The sequence below is a fragment of the Salmo salar genome, chromosome ssa15 (genome assembly GCF_905237065.1).
Source record: "Salmo salar chromosome ssa15, Ssal_v3.1, whole genome shotgun sequence".
Lineage (NCBI taxonomy): Eukaryota > Metazoa > Chordata > Actinopteri > Salmoniformes > Salmonidae > Salmo > Salmo salar.
The window spans coordinates 55,778,831-55,795,641 of NC_059456.1; the positions used below are offsets into that span (position 1 = coordinate 55,778,831).

A 16,811-nucleotide genomic window follows, 5' to 3' on the forward strand; every position below is an offset into this window, starting at 1 on the left:
CAGGAATGTCCACCAGAGCTGTTGCCAGAGAATTAATTGTTCATTTCTCTACCATAAACCTTCTCTAACATTGTTTTAGAGAATGTGGCAGTACTTCCATCCAGCCTCACAATCGTGTATTGCGTCGCGTGGGCAAGTGTTTGCTGATGTCAGCGTTGTGAACAGAGTGCCCCATTGTGGCGGTGGGGTTATGGTATGGTCAGGCATAAGCTACGAACACAATTGCATGTTATCGATAGCAATTTGAATGCACAGATATATGTTACAAGATCCTGAGGCCCGTTGTTGTGCCATTCATCCGCCGCCAACACCTCATGCTTCAGCATGATAATGGACGGCCCCATGTCGCAAGGATCTGTACACAATTCCTGTAAACTGAACATGTCCCAGTTCTTCCTTGGCCTGCATATTCACCAGACATGTCACCAATTGAGCCTGTTTGGGATGCTCTGGATTGACATGTTGGTCAGTGTGTTCCAGTTCCCGCCAATATCCAGCAACTTTGCACATCTATTGAAGAGGAGTAGGACAACATTCTACAGGTCAACCAATAGCCTGATCAACTCTATGCAAAGGAGATGTGTCGTGCTGAATGACGCAAATGGTGGTCACACCAGATACTGACTGGTTTTCTGATCCATGCCCCTACCGTTTTTTAAGGTATCTGTGGCCAACAGATGCATATCTGTATTCCCAGTCAGGTGAAATCCATAGATTAGGGCCTAATGCATTGATTTAAATGGACTGATTTCCTTATATGAACTGTAACTCAGTAAAATCTGAGGAAATTGTTTCATGTTGTGTTTATATTTTTGCTCAGTATACTTCTCTCTTTCTCTCTCAGTTCAAGTCTTTTCTCAATTTAAGTAGCTTTACAATTACTCCTAATATTCCTCTTTCTATTAATAATCTCTTAACCACCGTCTCTCCCCCTTCTGCTTTCCCTTCCTTCACTAACACCCATTTTGCTCTCTCTCTCTCTCTCTCTCTCTCTCTCTCTCTCTCTCTCTCTCTCTCTCTCTCTCTCTCTCTCTCTCTCTCTCTCTCTCTCTCTCTCTCTCTCTCTCTCTCTCTCTCTCTCTCTCTCTCTCTCTCTCTACATTTCTCTTAATCACACTTTCTCTTCTACATATTGTGTTCTATTATTTTTGGGAATATGTGGTAGCCGACCAGGCTCTGTCTCATTACGTAATAGAATATTGTTTGAGAGTGTGTTCTGTTGTTAATTATCGACTGCTCTTTCTCGCCCTCCAGAAACATTCTATAGTATAGCAGACACATTTGGTCATGGGGAGGACCACTGCCAGTTTGTAGACTCTTACCTAGATGGGAGGACAGGCTCCCCCAACCTCTCAATGCATCTGCCAACAGCACAAGGTACATTTGTTTTATGATAATCAAACTTACAGAATTCATCACTCACCTACAGCCTTTTATAGGATTGTTTCACAGTATTTCGTAAATAAATATTCTCACAGATTAAGTTCCAGAGTCTTGATTATATACAACCTCAATATCCATGCTCTAGGCTGGATAGAAACAGTCAGAATCATCTAACGAAGCATTATAAATGTTGTGGTACGTCCATTCATAATGCATTATAATAATTTGTCCTGTCTGCCCCTGTGCAGGTTACTATCGCTCATACAGGCAGGAGCCAGTGAACTTTGGACCTATCGGCCGGCGTACGCCACATCTCTTCGGGGGATGGTATGAGTGCGGGGTGCCCATCCCTGGCAAGTGGTAACACAGGGGGTCATAAAGAGGTCGTCATCGAGGGCAACCCAACTCCATCCTGCTGCAGCCTTTCTCATGCTGTTACTGACCCCACCCCCTGGAGATAAACTGTTGCTAACCATAGCAGAAAGACAACAACATTCCAAATGTATACTACTTCAGTTTGAAGAGAATATAATACTTTAAACAACAACTAATATTTCCATGTATTCATTAACGTGCACTTTTATAAAAGCAGTTTGTATATGAGGGAGGAAAAGCATGTACAGTGGCTTGCGAAAGTATTCATCCCCATTGGCATTTTTCGTATTTTGTTGCCTTACAACCTGGAATTAAAATGTATTTTGGGGGGGGTTTGTATCATTTGATTTACACAACATGCCTACCACTTTGAAGATGCAAAACAAAACAATTTGCATAACAATTCACCCCCCCCCACCAAAAGTCAATACTTTGTAGAGCTACCTTATGCAGCAATTACAGCTGCAAGTCTCTTGGGGTATGTCTCTATAAGCTTGGCAGATCTAGCCACTGGGATTTTTGCCCAGTCTACAAGGCAAAACTGCTCTAGCTCCTTCAAGTGGGATGGGTTCCACTGGTGTACAGCAATCTTTAAGTCATACCACAGATTCTCAATTGGATTGAGGTTAGGGCTTTGACTAGGCCATTCCAAGACATGTAAATGTTTCCCCTTAAACCACACAAGTGTTTCTTTAGCAGTATGCTTAGGGTCATTGTCGTGCTGGAAGGTGAACCTCCGTCCCAGTTTCAAATCTCTGGAAGACCGAAACAGAGTTTCCTCAAGAATTTCCCTGTATTTAGCACCATCCATCATTCCTTCAATTCTGACCAGTTTCCCAGTCCCTGGAGATGAAAACATCCCCACAGCATGATGCTGCCACCACCATGCTTCACTGTGGTGGTGTTCTCGGTGATGAGAGGTGTTAGGTTTGCGCCAGACATAGCGTTTTCCTTGATTGCCAAAAAGCTACATTTTAGTCTCATCTGACCAGAGCACCTTCTTCCATATGTTTGGGGAGTCTCCCACATGCCTTTTGGCGAACAAGCAATGGCTTTTTTCTGGCCACTCTTCCGTAAAGCCCAGCTCTGTGGAGTGTACGGCTTAAAGTGGTCCTATGGACAGATACTCCAATCTCCACTGTGGAGCTTTGCAGCTCCTTCGGGGTTATCTTTGGTCTCTTTGTTGCCTCTCTGATTAATGCCCTCCATGCCTGGTCTGTGAGTTTTGGTGGGTGGCCCTCTCTTGGCAGGTTTGTTGTGGTGCCATATTCTTTCCATTTTTTAATAATGTATTTAATGGTGCTCCGTGGGATGTTCAAAGTTTCTGATATTTTTTTATTACACAACACTGATCTGTACTTCTCCACAACTTTGTCCCTGACCTGTTTGGAGAGCTCCTTGGTCTTCATGGTGCCGCTTGCTTGGTGGTGCCTCCTTGCTAAGTGGTGTTGCAGACTCTGGGGCCTTTCAGAACAGGTGTATATGTGACAGATCATGTGACACTTAAATTGCACACAGGTGGACTTTATTTAACTAATTATGAGACTTTGAAGGTAATTGGTTGCACCAGATCTTATTTATAGTATAGTCAACAATAAAAAAAAAGGAATTTCTTTAAACAAGTAATTTCTTTCATTTCACTTTACCAATTTGGACTATTTTGTGCAGGTCTATTACATGAAATCCAAATCAAAAATCTATTTAAATTACAGATTGTAATGCAACAAAATAGGAAAAATGCTGAGGGATGGATACTTTTGCAAGGCACTGTATTGCTATTGCTTAGTTTAACTTTTGTCTTCCGGATCAGAAAGTGTCCTTGTTTATTCCCGACTATTCCCAACTATTGCCGAGTCGGCCCCTGGCATTATTTATCTCATCAAAGTACACCTGTGATTATGATATCGCTAATGAAATGGAGATCATGTAAAAGACCAAAGCACAAACTGAACAGTACTAATGGGAGCTAAGGGTTTGTATGTGTGTTTATTATCAATCAAGATATTTGGTTCATAACAGTAGTATGATTTAGTAATGGCTTTTGACAACTACTTTTGGTGTAAGTTGTTTTCTTGAACATGCATAGTGTTTTTATACTCTTTGGTATTTACGAGCCGATGTGAGAAGTTGGTGTGGAGGTGTTGTATGTATACAGACATTGAAAAAAAATACCTAATATTTGCTCAGGAATGGTTGGACATTGAATAAATGTGCTATGGAAACCAAGGACCCCCTAAACAGTTAATTTGTTCAGTGAGGATATCTGAATGGCCACATTTAATGTCACATACTGTCACGCCCTGACCTGAGAGAGACGGTTTATTTCTCTATTTTGTTAGGTCAGGGTGTGGGGTGGGCATTCTATGGTTTATATTTCTATGTTTTGGCCAGGTATGGTTTCAAATCAGAGGCAGCTGCCTATCGTTGTCTCAGATTGGGAACCATACTTAGGCAGCCCTTTTCCCTCCTTGAGTTGTGGGATCTTATTTTTGTACTGCTTTGTAAAGCCTGCAAGACGTGACAGTCGTTTTCTCCATTGTTTATTATTTTGTTTAAGTGTTCAGCTTTAAAATAAATATCAAGATGAACACATACCACGCTGCACCTTGGTCTACTCCTAAAATGGATTGGACATGATTTGGAAAGGCACACACCTGTCTAAAAAAGGTCCCTCAGTTGACAGTGCATGTCAGAGCAAAAACCAAGGCATGAGGTCGAAGGAATTGTCCGTAGAGCTCTAAGACAGGATTGTGTCAAGGCACAGTTCTGGGGAAGGATACCAAAAAATGTCTGCAGAATTGAAGGTCCCCAAGAACACAGTGGCATCCATCATTCTTAAATAGAAGAAGTTTGGAACCACCAAGGCTCTTCCTGGCCAAACTGAGCAATCGGGGGAGAAGGGCCTTGATCAGGGAATGATCAAGAAACCGATAGTCACTCTGACAGAGCTCTAGAGTTCCTCTGTGGAGATGGGAGACCTTCCAGAAGGACAACCATCTCTGTAGCACTCCACCAATCAGGCCAGACTGAAGCCACTCCTCAGTAAAAGGCACATGACAGCCCGCTTGGAGTTTGCCAAAAGGCACCTAAAGACTCTCAGACCCTGAGAAACAAGATTCTCTGGTCTGATTTAACCAAGATTGAACTCTTTGGCCTGAATGCCAAGCATCACGTCTGGAGGAAACCTGGCAGCACCGTCCCTATGAAGCATGATGGTGGCAGCATCATGCTGTGGGGATGTTTTTCAGCGGCAGGGACTGGGAGAATAGTCAGGATCGAGTGAAAGATGAATGGAGCAAAGTACAGAGAGATCCTTGATGAAAACCTGCTCCAGAGCGCTCAGGACCTCAGACTGGGGCGAAGGTTCTTCCAACAGGACAACGACCCTAAGCACACATTCAAGACAACGCAGGAGTGGCTTCGGGATAAGTCTCTAAATGTCCTTGAGTGGCCCAGCCAGAGCCCAGATTTGAACCCAATCGAACAGCTCTGGAGAGACCTGAATATAGCTGTGCAGAAACACTCCCAATCCAACCTGACAGAGCTTGAGAGGATCTGCAGAGAAGAATAGAAGAAACTCCCCAAATATACTTGGCCAAGCTTGTAGCATCATACCCAAGAAGACTTGATGCTGTAATCTCTGCCAAAGGTGCTTCAATGAAGTACTGAGTAAAGGGTCTGAATATACATGTAAATGTGATATTTCATTTTTATTAGATTTTTATTAATCAGTAAAAATATCTAAAACATTGTTTTTGCATTGTCATTATGGGCTATAGTGTGTAGATTGATGAGGATTTGTTTTATTTATTATACATTTTATGATAAAGCTGAATACTTTCCAAAGGCACTATATGTCCACAAAATCACTTAGAAACGGTTGAAATTGCCAGCATGGCCAACAATATCATTTTTAAGCGGATGGGAGGATGAGAGAGAGAGCGAGAGACAGAGACAGAGAGACTGAGCTGAAGGAAAACTTTAATAATCTAAGCGGTGCAGTGCTTGCATAGCCACGTGTGTTAAGATGCAACTAGCCAGAGAGAGAGGGAAAGAGAGAGAGAGAGTATCTGTTAGTTAAATATTCCAGCAGAATTGAGTGGCAGGGCCCAATAACTTTCAGTGAATGACAGGTTTCTATGTATGAAGTGTGATTGAGCTACTTGTACACTGTCACTTTCATGCGATAACAACATAGTGATTTGACATATATTCAAGAATTGAGGAGTTCGCTGGAGGAGGCGAGATGTTCTTTGGAGGGGAAGAGATAAACTTTCTGGAAACAGTTTTGCCATTTTTATGGTTGAATGTTTTAATTTGCTTTACTGCTTTTCTCTGTTGAACAATCTCAGTCTATGCAATGTGCAGTTTTTCTGGAAACTGTATTTCATTCTTGAAAGGTAACTACACTATTTAGTTTCCACATTACCTCCCTAAAAGTGAAAAGATATTCCTAAGATATTATTTTTCAGGGGAATGAATTCTAATTGTCAGTCTTTCTGGTTGTAGCTTACTTGTATGTGCACTACTTGTGTCCTTCTGACTCTATGAGATTGAGATTTAAAGACCCAATAAAAAATACATTCTTTCTAGGAATCACAGAGGCACTGGCGATAAGAGAGTGAAATAGTGGTGAGGTTTCACTTGCTTTAGTTTGCTACATAAACATGACACACTCTCACTCTAAAGGTCCATTCATCTTTTTTATTCCATACTATATCTGTCTGATTGATGCCTTCAATAACTCTGAACAGTAAGACCAGCAGGCTAGTCTGGCCTCTGCTACATACGTCTGGAACGTCTGAGTTTATTAAAGAGGTTGTCCTATGAGAGTAATTTCTCTTATTTACCAGGGTTTTCATAATGTGCTTTCCTCTGTTTTCTGTGCCCTCAATAGGTCCTGACAGCAAGCTAAATCAGAGAAAGAAATAGGCCCTACCCCGTACAGCTGCACCCAAAGATAAATGTATCATCACTATAATTAATTCAATATCTTGCCTAAAACGAAGTATGTCCTCCATGACCCATAACAGAGGAGAGTTTTTATTTTCCATTGTGGCATCCATCACTGAGAGAGTTAGTCTCATCCCCATGCTGGCTTCACCATTAGGAAAGTATGGTGAAGCCAGCAGTCTTATCAGAGTGAACCCATTCCATTTAAACAACGTTGTGTTTGGATTGGCTGATAGTCAGACGCATCATGGCGGTCGGTCCCATTTAAAATGCATCGCAGCAGAGTAAACAGGGAGAAATCTCTAATAGGGCAAGATAATGGTTGTTTTTGGGTTGTCAACATGTTACTGCACATCTGTCAGATGTATACATTTTTTTCCAGATAGGGTTGTTCGGTGATGGCTTCTCTACTTCTGGGTTTGACTTCTCTACGCAAAAATATTTGTATTGGCTCCTCACTGTCTTAGAGTGCAGCTATTCTGAGCTGAAGATGCAACAGTGGCGTTTTGGTCAGTGTTCTTAACAGCATGGGGTGGCCCCAAAGTTGATACACATTCAAAGACTATTCTATAAGCCTGAGTACGTACCTTTCTTTTGACATTGGAGAAGAGGAGACGAGAGGGCGAGAGAATGTGAAGGAAAGAGACGGGGAAGGGAAACGCACTGCAAAAGCACAAGTTATGGGACAACTACATCTGCTACAGTTGTTAGATGTGTGTGTGTGTGTGTGTGTGTGTGTGTGTGTGTGTGTGTGTGTGTGTGTGTGTGTGTGTGTGTGTGTGTGTGTGTGTGTGTGTGTGTGTGTGTGTGTGTGTGTGTGTGTGTGTGTGAGAGAGGGGCAGAGAGAGGGAGAGGGGAAAAAGAGAGGATCAACAGAAAGGATAAGAACAGGTCAGGAATAATGAGAGAGTGGAAAAGAAAAGAAGAATAGATGGGCAGATCACTGATGCAGTAGGTATCCCTTTGGAACAGCAGCTTAGCTGGTTTTAAAGAAGAAAAGGGAATAGAATTCCGTTTCAGATGCACCAGAGAGAACGCTTTGGCTGCTCTCATAATGGCTTATTCCTGTTGTTCTCAGTTTCCTGTTGTTGGATAGCAAATAAAAGCGAGTTGACTTTCCCCTTTCCTTGGCAGTAAACATTTAGTTTAGTTGGATTGTCTATGGCAGCATTTGCTTTAGTCTAGCATCAGGGCCAATGATGAGTTCACTCGTCTGATGAGAGCAGGAGAGGAGAGAAGGATAGACGGCCTAGTCAAATGGTGCAGGGAGCTCAGCACAGGTAACCTGAAATCAACAGGTTGGTACAGTCCACAGCCTGAGGTTCAGGAAATACTTTCTACCTTCTCAACGTTCATCTGCACTATCCTCTCCTCTTCATTGACTCACGTTCATATCCATGTATTACACTGCCAGCCTATACATTTGTTCTATGCAGGGGGACCAAAAACCGTACATGTAAGACATTTTAATGGCTGTGTCATATCCTCCATAATATTTTTCATGCATTTAAGGGAAAGTCAAGGTCTGGATACTGTGCAAGCACTGCAGATCCTTTATATTAAAGATGTCCAAAAGGCCATGCTGGCTTGATAGTCCAGGCACAAGTCCTTTTCCACACGTAGACCTCATATTATAAAACTCTGCATCTTTTTCAGAACAGCTCCCAAATACCAGGAGATTAAAAAAAACACAATGCTATTGGTTACACCATATTCATCAAGAGTGACCAATTTCCATATATTTTAATAACGGACATAACAACACTTAATTACAAGGTTATTGAAACATAAATTACAACAATTTGCGTGTGCGGTAAAATAATGCAGGTCTTTGTTTTCCACATGCTGATTCTTTTGTGTGTGTGTGTGTGTGTGTGTGTGTGTGTGTGTGTGTGTGTGTGTGTGTGTGTGTGTGTGTGTGTGTGTGTGTGTGTGTGTGTGTGTGTGTGTGTGTTGTTTTGAATAAGTAGGTCATGCTCTGTTTGGGCTGGAAAATGTCCTCATTCTGGAGAGATTAAATCATTGCTATAGGAATCGGTAGAAGGTCTGAGAGGATAGAGAGCGAGAGAGAGAGACCGAGGCTGTGCGTGTGCGTGTGTGTGAGTTAGAAAGAGAAATTACCTTTTTGCCAATCACCACAGTCACTAAGGGTCTCTATTCAATCTGTAACGGTCATTTTCGATTGAGCAGACATACAGTGGCGGGAAAAAGTATTTGATCCCCTGCTGATTTTGTACGTTTGCCCACTTACAAAGAAATGATCAGTCTGTAATTTTAATAGTAGGTTTATTTGAACAGTGAGAGACAGATTACCAACAAAAAATCCTGAAAAACGCATGTCGAAAATGTTATAACATGATTTGCATTTTAATGAGGGAAATAAGTATTTGACCCCTCTGCAAAACATGACTTAGTACTTGGTGGCAAAACCCTTGTTGGCAATCACAGAGGTCAGACGTTTCTTGTAGTTGGCCACCAGGTTTGCACACATCTCAGGAGGGATTTTGTCCCGCTCCTCTTTGCAGATCTTCTCCAAGTCATTAAGGTTTCGAGGCTGACGTTTGGCAACTCGAACCTTCAGCTCCCTCAACATATTTTCTATGGGATTAAGGTCTGGAGACTGGCTAAGCCACTCCAGGACCTTAATGTGCTTCATCTTGAGCCACTCCTTTGTTGCCTTGGTCATGTGTTTTGGGTCATTGTCATGCTGGAATACCCATCCACGACCCATTTTCAATGCCCTGGCTGAGGGAAGGAGGTTCTCACCCAGGATTTGACGGTACATGGCCCCGTCCATCGTCCCTTTGATGCGGTGAAGTTGTCCTGTCCCCTTAGCAGAAAAACACCCCCAAAGCATAATGTTTCCACCTCCATGTTTGACGGTGGAGATGGTGTTCTTGGGGTCATAGGCAGCATTCCTCCTCCTCCAAACACGGTGAGTTGAGTTGATGTCAAAGAGCTCCATTTTGGTCTCATCTGACCACAACACTTTCACCAGTTGTCCTCTGAGTCATTCAGATGTTCATTGGCAAACTTCAGACGGGCATGTATATGTGCTTTCTTGAGCAGGGGGACCTTGCGGGCACTGCAGGATTTCAGTCCTTCACGGCGTAGTGTGTTACCAATTGTTTTCTTGGTGACTATGGTCCCAGCTACCTTGAGATCATTAACAAGATCCTCCCGTGTAGTTCTGGGCTGATTCCTCACCGTTCTCATGATCATTGCAACTTCACAAGGTGAGATCTTGCATGGAGCCCCAGGCCGAGTGATATTGACAGTTCTTTTGTGTTTCTTCCATTTGCGAATAATCGCACCAACTGTTGTCACCTTCTCACCAAGCTGCTTGGCGATGGTCTTGTAGCCCATTCCAGCCTTGTGTAGGTCTACAATCTTGTCCCTGACATCCTTGGAGAGCTCTTTGGTCTTGGCCATGGTGGAGAGTTTGGAATCTGATTGATTGATTGCTTCTGTGGACAGGTGTCTTTTTTACAGGTAACAAGCTGCGGTTAGGAGCACTCCCTTTAAGAGTGTGCTCCTAATCTCAGCTTGTTACCTGTATAAAAGACACCTGGGAGCCAGAAATCTTTCTGATTGAGAGGGGGTCAAATACTTATTTCCCTCATTAAAATGCAAATCAATTCATAACATTTTTGACATGCGTTTTTCTGGATATTTTTGTTGTTATTCTGTCTCTCACTGTTCAAATAAACCTACCATTAAAATTATAGACTGATCCTTTCTTTGTCAGTGGGCAAACGTACAAAATCAGCAGGGGATCAAATACTTTTTCCCCCCACTGTACGCAGCGTTTTCCGGGAATGCAGTTCCACTAAAGCGGGAACATTGCCTTAACATTTCAATCACGCTGTAAAGCTGAACTTCCATGATACAGATTGAATAGAGGCCTAGGACTGCTTACGTTTGTTGTGACTTCCAGCGGTTTGGTTTCATGCACCAGATCTAATCGAGATTTATACGATTTCAATACAATTTCTATCAATACCTATCTCTTGTGTCTCTGGTTTGCCTAGAACCATTTCAGGTGATAATAATTTAAGAGTACTTTAACACTGGTTCTTTGATGATATGAGCGAGATATATCATGTTTGCCAGGACAGCCTACTCTGTCAGAAGTACCTACTAAAACCATCTGTTGGAGACAGACATGTATAGTGGCGAATGATGCAAGACCCTCACTTCCATAAAAGGAGCCACTCTCCCGCCCTCAGGTTATTCTCAAAGATGCTTCTCTTCCTCATGCTCTGGTGAGCAGTGGAATGTGGTGAAACATCTCAATCATATTATCAGAGAACCGGGGTTGAGCAAGTAAGTTCTCAATTCGATGTATCACGTGGGAATATGGCCAACTACAGTATTTCAAAAGTTCCAACATCAGCAACCCTCAGAGGTCCTGAAAGCAATGGAGTGTAGACAGAGAAGGTGCAGAGACAACCCATCGGGAAAAACCTCACAACAAAGTGAGGGGAAGCCTTATATATGCTGCACAAAATCTCAGTATAATGAGAGATGTCCCAAAAACAGTGCCCAAGAGGTAAACTCCTCTGTAGGAGAGGGCCTTTCCAAGCCCCTCCATCACCTTTGCATTATATACTAAACAGAAATATGAACGCAACATGTAAAGTATTGGTCCCATGTTTCATGAGCAGAAATAAAAGATCCCAGAAATGTTCCATATGTACAAAAAAGCTTATTTCTCAAACATGTTGTGCACAAAGTTGTTTACGTCCCTGTTAGTGAGCATTTCTCCTTTGCTAAAATAATCCATCCACCTGACAAGTGTGGCATATCAAGAAGCTGATTAAACAGCATGATCATTACACAGGTGCACCTTGTGCTGGGGGCAATAAAAGGCAACTCTAAAATGTGCAGTTTTGTCACACAACACAATGCCACAGATGTCTCAAGTTTTGAGGGGAACGTGCAATTGGTATGCTGACTGCAGGAATGTCCACCAGAGCTGTTGTTAGATAATTTAATGTTAATTTCTCTACCATAAGCTGCCTCCAACGTCGTTTTAGAGAATGGTTACAGTACGTCCATCTGGCTTCACAACCGCAGACCAGGACCTCCACATCCGGCTTCTTCCCCTGCGGGATCGTCTGAGACGAGCCACCCAGACAGCTGATGAAACTGATGAGTATTTCTGTCTGCCCTTTTTGGGTAAAAAACTAATTCTGATTGGCAGGTCCTGGCTCTCCAGTTGTCCTCATGATCCGGCAGGATATAGTAAAAAAAAAAGAGGGACCCACCCTTGCCCGAGCTCTCCTACAATCCAAGTAGATGCGAACCGCACATACCAGACAACGACAAGGATGCCCTTCAAGAGAAGGTGACAGAGGAAAGCCATAAGCTCCAAGGTGCGACAATGGGAAAAAGTCAACCAGGGCCAAATGTGGGGTTAGAAACCCCTGGGCAGACTATGGGCATGAACAGTGGCTGGTAGAGCACAGTCCACACATACTCTTAGGGACGCCAAGGGCAGTAGTAAAGTGAAAGAAGAATGAATATGACATAAATATTAACATTAATAGCTGCTGTGAAAGGACTTTAAGCACACTAGTCACATCCCTGGATGATCTAGAAGCTTAGAGACTGGGTGTAAGCGACGTACCCCCCTTATGGATAAACTGTATCCCTATAGGGGCCTTGGTTGGCCGAGAAAGCGGCAAAGGACATTAACAAGATGAAACTTCTCCCTGTCCAAAAGATCATAGGAGCATAGGACAGTGGAAAACAGAGTATAGGGAGGAACATACGGTAGTAAAGCCACTTCTCCATGACTGTCACGCCCTGACCTTAGAGTTCCTTTTTATGTCTCTATTTTGGTTTGGTCAGGGCATGAGTTGGGGTGGGCATTCTATGTTCTATTTTCTATGTTTTGTATTTCTTTGTTTTGGCCTGGTATGGCTCTCAATCAGGGACAGCTGTACTTTGTTGTCGCTGATTGGGAGCCATACTTAGGTAGCCCTTTTTCCCACCTGTCCTTGTGGGTAGTTAACTTTGTTTGTGGCACTTTGCCCTGTAAGCGTCATGGTCGTTTTGTATTGTTTATTGGTTTTGCTGGCGTTATTTCAATAAAGAGGAAAATGTACGCTCACCACGCTGCACCGTGGTCTACTTCATCCGACGGTCGTGACAATGACAAAAGCACACCAACTGTAAAAACAGAGAGCGTGCATAAGGGGCTGGCACTCTTTTCCAAGAGTCGCAGGTTTGTCTCTTTCCCATTTTTCTCCCCTTTTTTCTCCTTTCTCACCAGCTATGCACCGAAGGCTAAAGCTTCGGTTGAGGATGATGAATAGATTTGTTTGCTAGGGTATAAGCCCTGCATGACCATAGTTGACAGGAATTTGTTCTTAACTGACTTGCCTAGTAAAATAAAGGTAAAGTAAGCAGGGTTGTAACTACAGACTGGAAAATCACTGGTCATCGAGGGGTTCAAAGTTGAGGAGGGAAAACATATGGCATCACCCACTTCTACTGGGTGTGTCAGCCCTTCCACCCCAAACAGCGCGGTCACTGTGTTATGGGATGGGGTCTCCCGGGCCCTATAGGATCGTCGCTTCTACCAGGCTGCAGTAAGTCAGTCTGGATAGATGCAGGAAGTGGACTCTCTTAGGACAGAGCAGCCAGCGCCATAACATAAGACGTCAGGCAATATAGCCAAAGCAAATACCTCCACGGCAGTATTCTTAATCCTGGGCAGTAGGATAGCTACATAACTGGCATGTCTTGAACCTGCTGAGTTTTATAATGTTAGGGACATGTGTGGAAAATGACTTGGGCCGGGGGAAAAAAGTGCTTCTCCTCCATTTCCTGAGCATGGTCACGAAAATGTGCTGCTGCACAGAGAATTGGGTTTTGCCTTAACGCAGCTCTGCCTTCCCACTATTGCGAAATTCAAAGACGGGAAGGAGTAGCAATCGTTAAACCCAAAGAGAGAGGGTAGGGCAAAGAGCCGTAGCCTTGCACACTATCCTCCTCAGCCGCCAGGGCTGGGCCCTAGGTCAGCCGACCCTTCTTACCTCCACAGATCCTTGCTGCGGCTGAAGCGTAATACGTAATACTTCCCTACAGCCTTCAGAAAGAGTGCTCCTGCGACCGACGATGCCGTGAACGCTAAGAAGACGGTCTAGTTAACACAACGGGTGAACGTAGGTTAACTAAACTAGAGAAGGGAGGTAGCAATGATACAGTTTTGCAGGTAGGTTATGCTAGTGAGGTTAGCTAGCAGTGACACTAGCTACCAATGGAGACAGAAGTAGAAATTGTATTTTCTACTCAAAAACAAAAACCTTTCAGTTAGTACTCAACCCTTTTGACAATGTCTGAAGAACTACGCTCGGCACAGCCAGGATAAAGTGAGTAAGGGTGCAGTTTAAATTGGTGAGGGGCACAATTTTGGGGGGTTCTTGCATTGGAATTATATTGAATTCTGTAGTAACTGAGTATTCACGCCACTCTCTTCCTATGAACCAGTTGCTATTAAATTAACATTTTTGGACAGGCTCCTCTATTCCAAGATCATCAGGAACAGTCAGAGGTGGAGGGGGCTGTGGAGCCATTATCCTGGCGGCGCTTGTGGATGGGTGGGTAGGCTCTGCACATGGTGCTGCTCATCACTCTCCTCCTTTTGGCTTTGTTTTGGTACTCCCCTGATATCCATTGTGGCAGTGGCATATTAGCTGGTTCGAGCTAGCTAAATAGGCTAAGACTAATAACACTTTTTACAGATAGCTAAAAAGATAACTAAACTCTGCGTGAGGCATAGAGTGAAGCAGGGACATTTTTAAACTAGCTGTTATTGTCAGAGAGGTTTGGAACTCTCGTTCTCCTTGGTCTATTAACAAACGTATCGCCTGGTGATGTCACCAGGCAGGCTAAAACTCCATCCCAATTGACAGAATTTTCAGGTGGTCTTTTCAAACCGCTCTTACACTAAGAGCATTATCATAATTTTCTCAATTTCACAGTATTATTCAGACCTCATAGCGTGGAAATATATATTGAACACAGGAAAATCACGTTGTTTGACTCCACTGGGCCTTTAATTTGAATAAAATGGCACAGAAATCAAGAGCAAGCCAGCAAATAGAATGCTGGATAGGAAAACAATGAAAACTAAAGCAAATAAATAACAGGGATGGATAGCCAAATGAAGAGCTGAAAATACAATTTTTTCTCAAATAAATAAATAGAAAACTGTTGTTCCTAGGGCCAAATTATTCATGTTCTCCACAATCTGTTGAATGATTTTGGCATCGTGGACGCCATCTCTCCATATCTGAGTACCAGTTACATAATGTGGTGGTATCCAGGGATGGAAAAGTACCCAAATGTGATACTTGAGTAAAAGGAAAGATACACTACATGACCAAAAGTGTGTACACACCTGCTTGTCAAAAATCTCGTTCCAAAATCATGGGCATTAGCAGGAGTTGGTCCCCCCCTTTGCTGCTATAACAGCCTCCACTCTTCTGGGAAGGCTTTCCGCTAGATGTTGGAACATTGCTGAGGGGACTTGCTTCCATTCAGCCACAAGAGCATTAGTGAGGTCGGGCACTGATTTTGAGCAATTAGGCCTGGCTCACAGTCTGCGTTCCAATTCATCCCAAAGGTGTTTGATGGGGTTGGGGTCAGGGCTCTGTGCAGGCTAGTCAAGTTCTTCCACACCGATCTCGACAAACCATTTCTGTACGGACCTCACTTTGTGCACGGGGCATTGTCATGCTGAAACAGCAAAGGGCCTTCCCCAAACTAGAATGCTATTGTATGCTGTAGCGTTAAGATTTCCATTCACTGGAACTAAGGGGCCTGGATTGAACCATGAAAAACAGCCCCAGACCATTATTCCTCCTCCACCAAACTTTACATTTGGCAATATGCATTGGTGCAGGGAACATTCTCCTGGCATCTGCCAAACCCAGATTCGTCCACTCAGTAGTGAGTGTTGCAACCGAGGATAGACAAATTTTTTCAGCACTCAGCATTTTTTTCACACTTGATCCTAGACATTTCCACTTCACTTCCACTTAAGTATCGAAAGTACATGTAATTGCTCAAATATACTTAAGTATCAAAAGTATTATGAAAGTAGCAAATTCCTTATGTCAAGCAAACCAGACATAAACATAAAAAAAAAATGTTTTATTGAATATCCGAAACATACAATATACTTGCAGTGAAGCCGCTCAACAACTACATCATACCAGTCATCCAACAGACTCCCATTCAGAGCGACACACAGAAGCATCCAGGGTCAATACCCTGCTCAAGGGCACATTGACAGATCTCCCACCAGGCCAAAAAACGTCAACCCGAACCCTCCAGCGTGCGTGAATGAGGTGCATGCTCTTCGTTATTTATCTTCCCTATTGAACATATTATTCTCCGTCTTCAATTTTATAGTTTATTTAGATATTAGAGTACCTGAGGATTAATTAGAAACATCGTTTGACTTGTTTGGACAAACTTTAAGGGTAACTTTTAGGATTTGTTTGTATGCATGTTGAACGAGTGGATTACTGAAATCAATGGCGCCAACTAAACTGACTTTTTTGGATATAAAGGAGGACCATCGAACAAAACGACCCTTAATTGTGTAGCTGGGACCCTTGGGATTGCAAACAGAGGAATATCTTCAAAGGTAAGTGATTTGTTTCATCGCTATTTATGATTTTTGTGACGCCTGTGCTGGTTTGAAAAAGTATTTTGATGTGGGGAGCTGTCCTCAGATAATCGCATGGTATGCTTTCGCCGTAAAGCCATTTTGAAATCTGACAACGCGGTTGTATTAACATGGAGTTAAGCTTCTAAATGATGTAGGACACTTGTACATTCAAAAATGTTTAATATTACTATTTTGTCATTTGAATTTGGCGCGCTCCAACTTCACTAGATGTTGTCGATTTTGATCCCGCTAACGGGATCGGATCCATAATTAACTTGGATCAAACATTTCGGGTAGCCTTCCACAAGCTTCCCACAATAAGTTGGGTGAATTTTGGCTCATTCCTCCTGACAGAGCTGGTGTAACTGAGTCAGGTTTGTAGGCCTCCTTGCTCACACACGCTTTTTCA

At 43.0% G+C, this 16,811-nt stretch overlaps 1 protein-coding gene across 1 annotated transcript in view; it reads left to right on the forward strand.

The window, feature by feature from the left end:
* LOC106571774 (fibronectin type III domain-containing protein 1) overlaps nt 1-1,930 on the forward strand; it is an 80,513-nt gene extending 78,583 nt beyond the window's left edge. The window contains exons 22-23 of the mRNA XM_045696077.1: nt 1,255-1,377; nt 1,632-1,930. Of these exons, the coding sequence (XP_045552033.1) occupies nt 1,255-1,377; nt 1,632-1,747 (239 nt within the window). The 3' untranslated portion in view covers nt 1,748-1,930. The remainder of the gene's footprint in view (nt 1-1,254; nt 1,378-1,631) is intronic.
* The last annotated feature ends 14,881 nt before the right edge of the window (nt 1,931-16,811 follow it).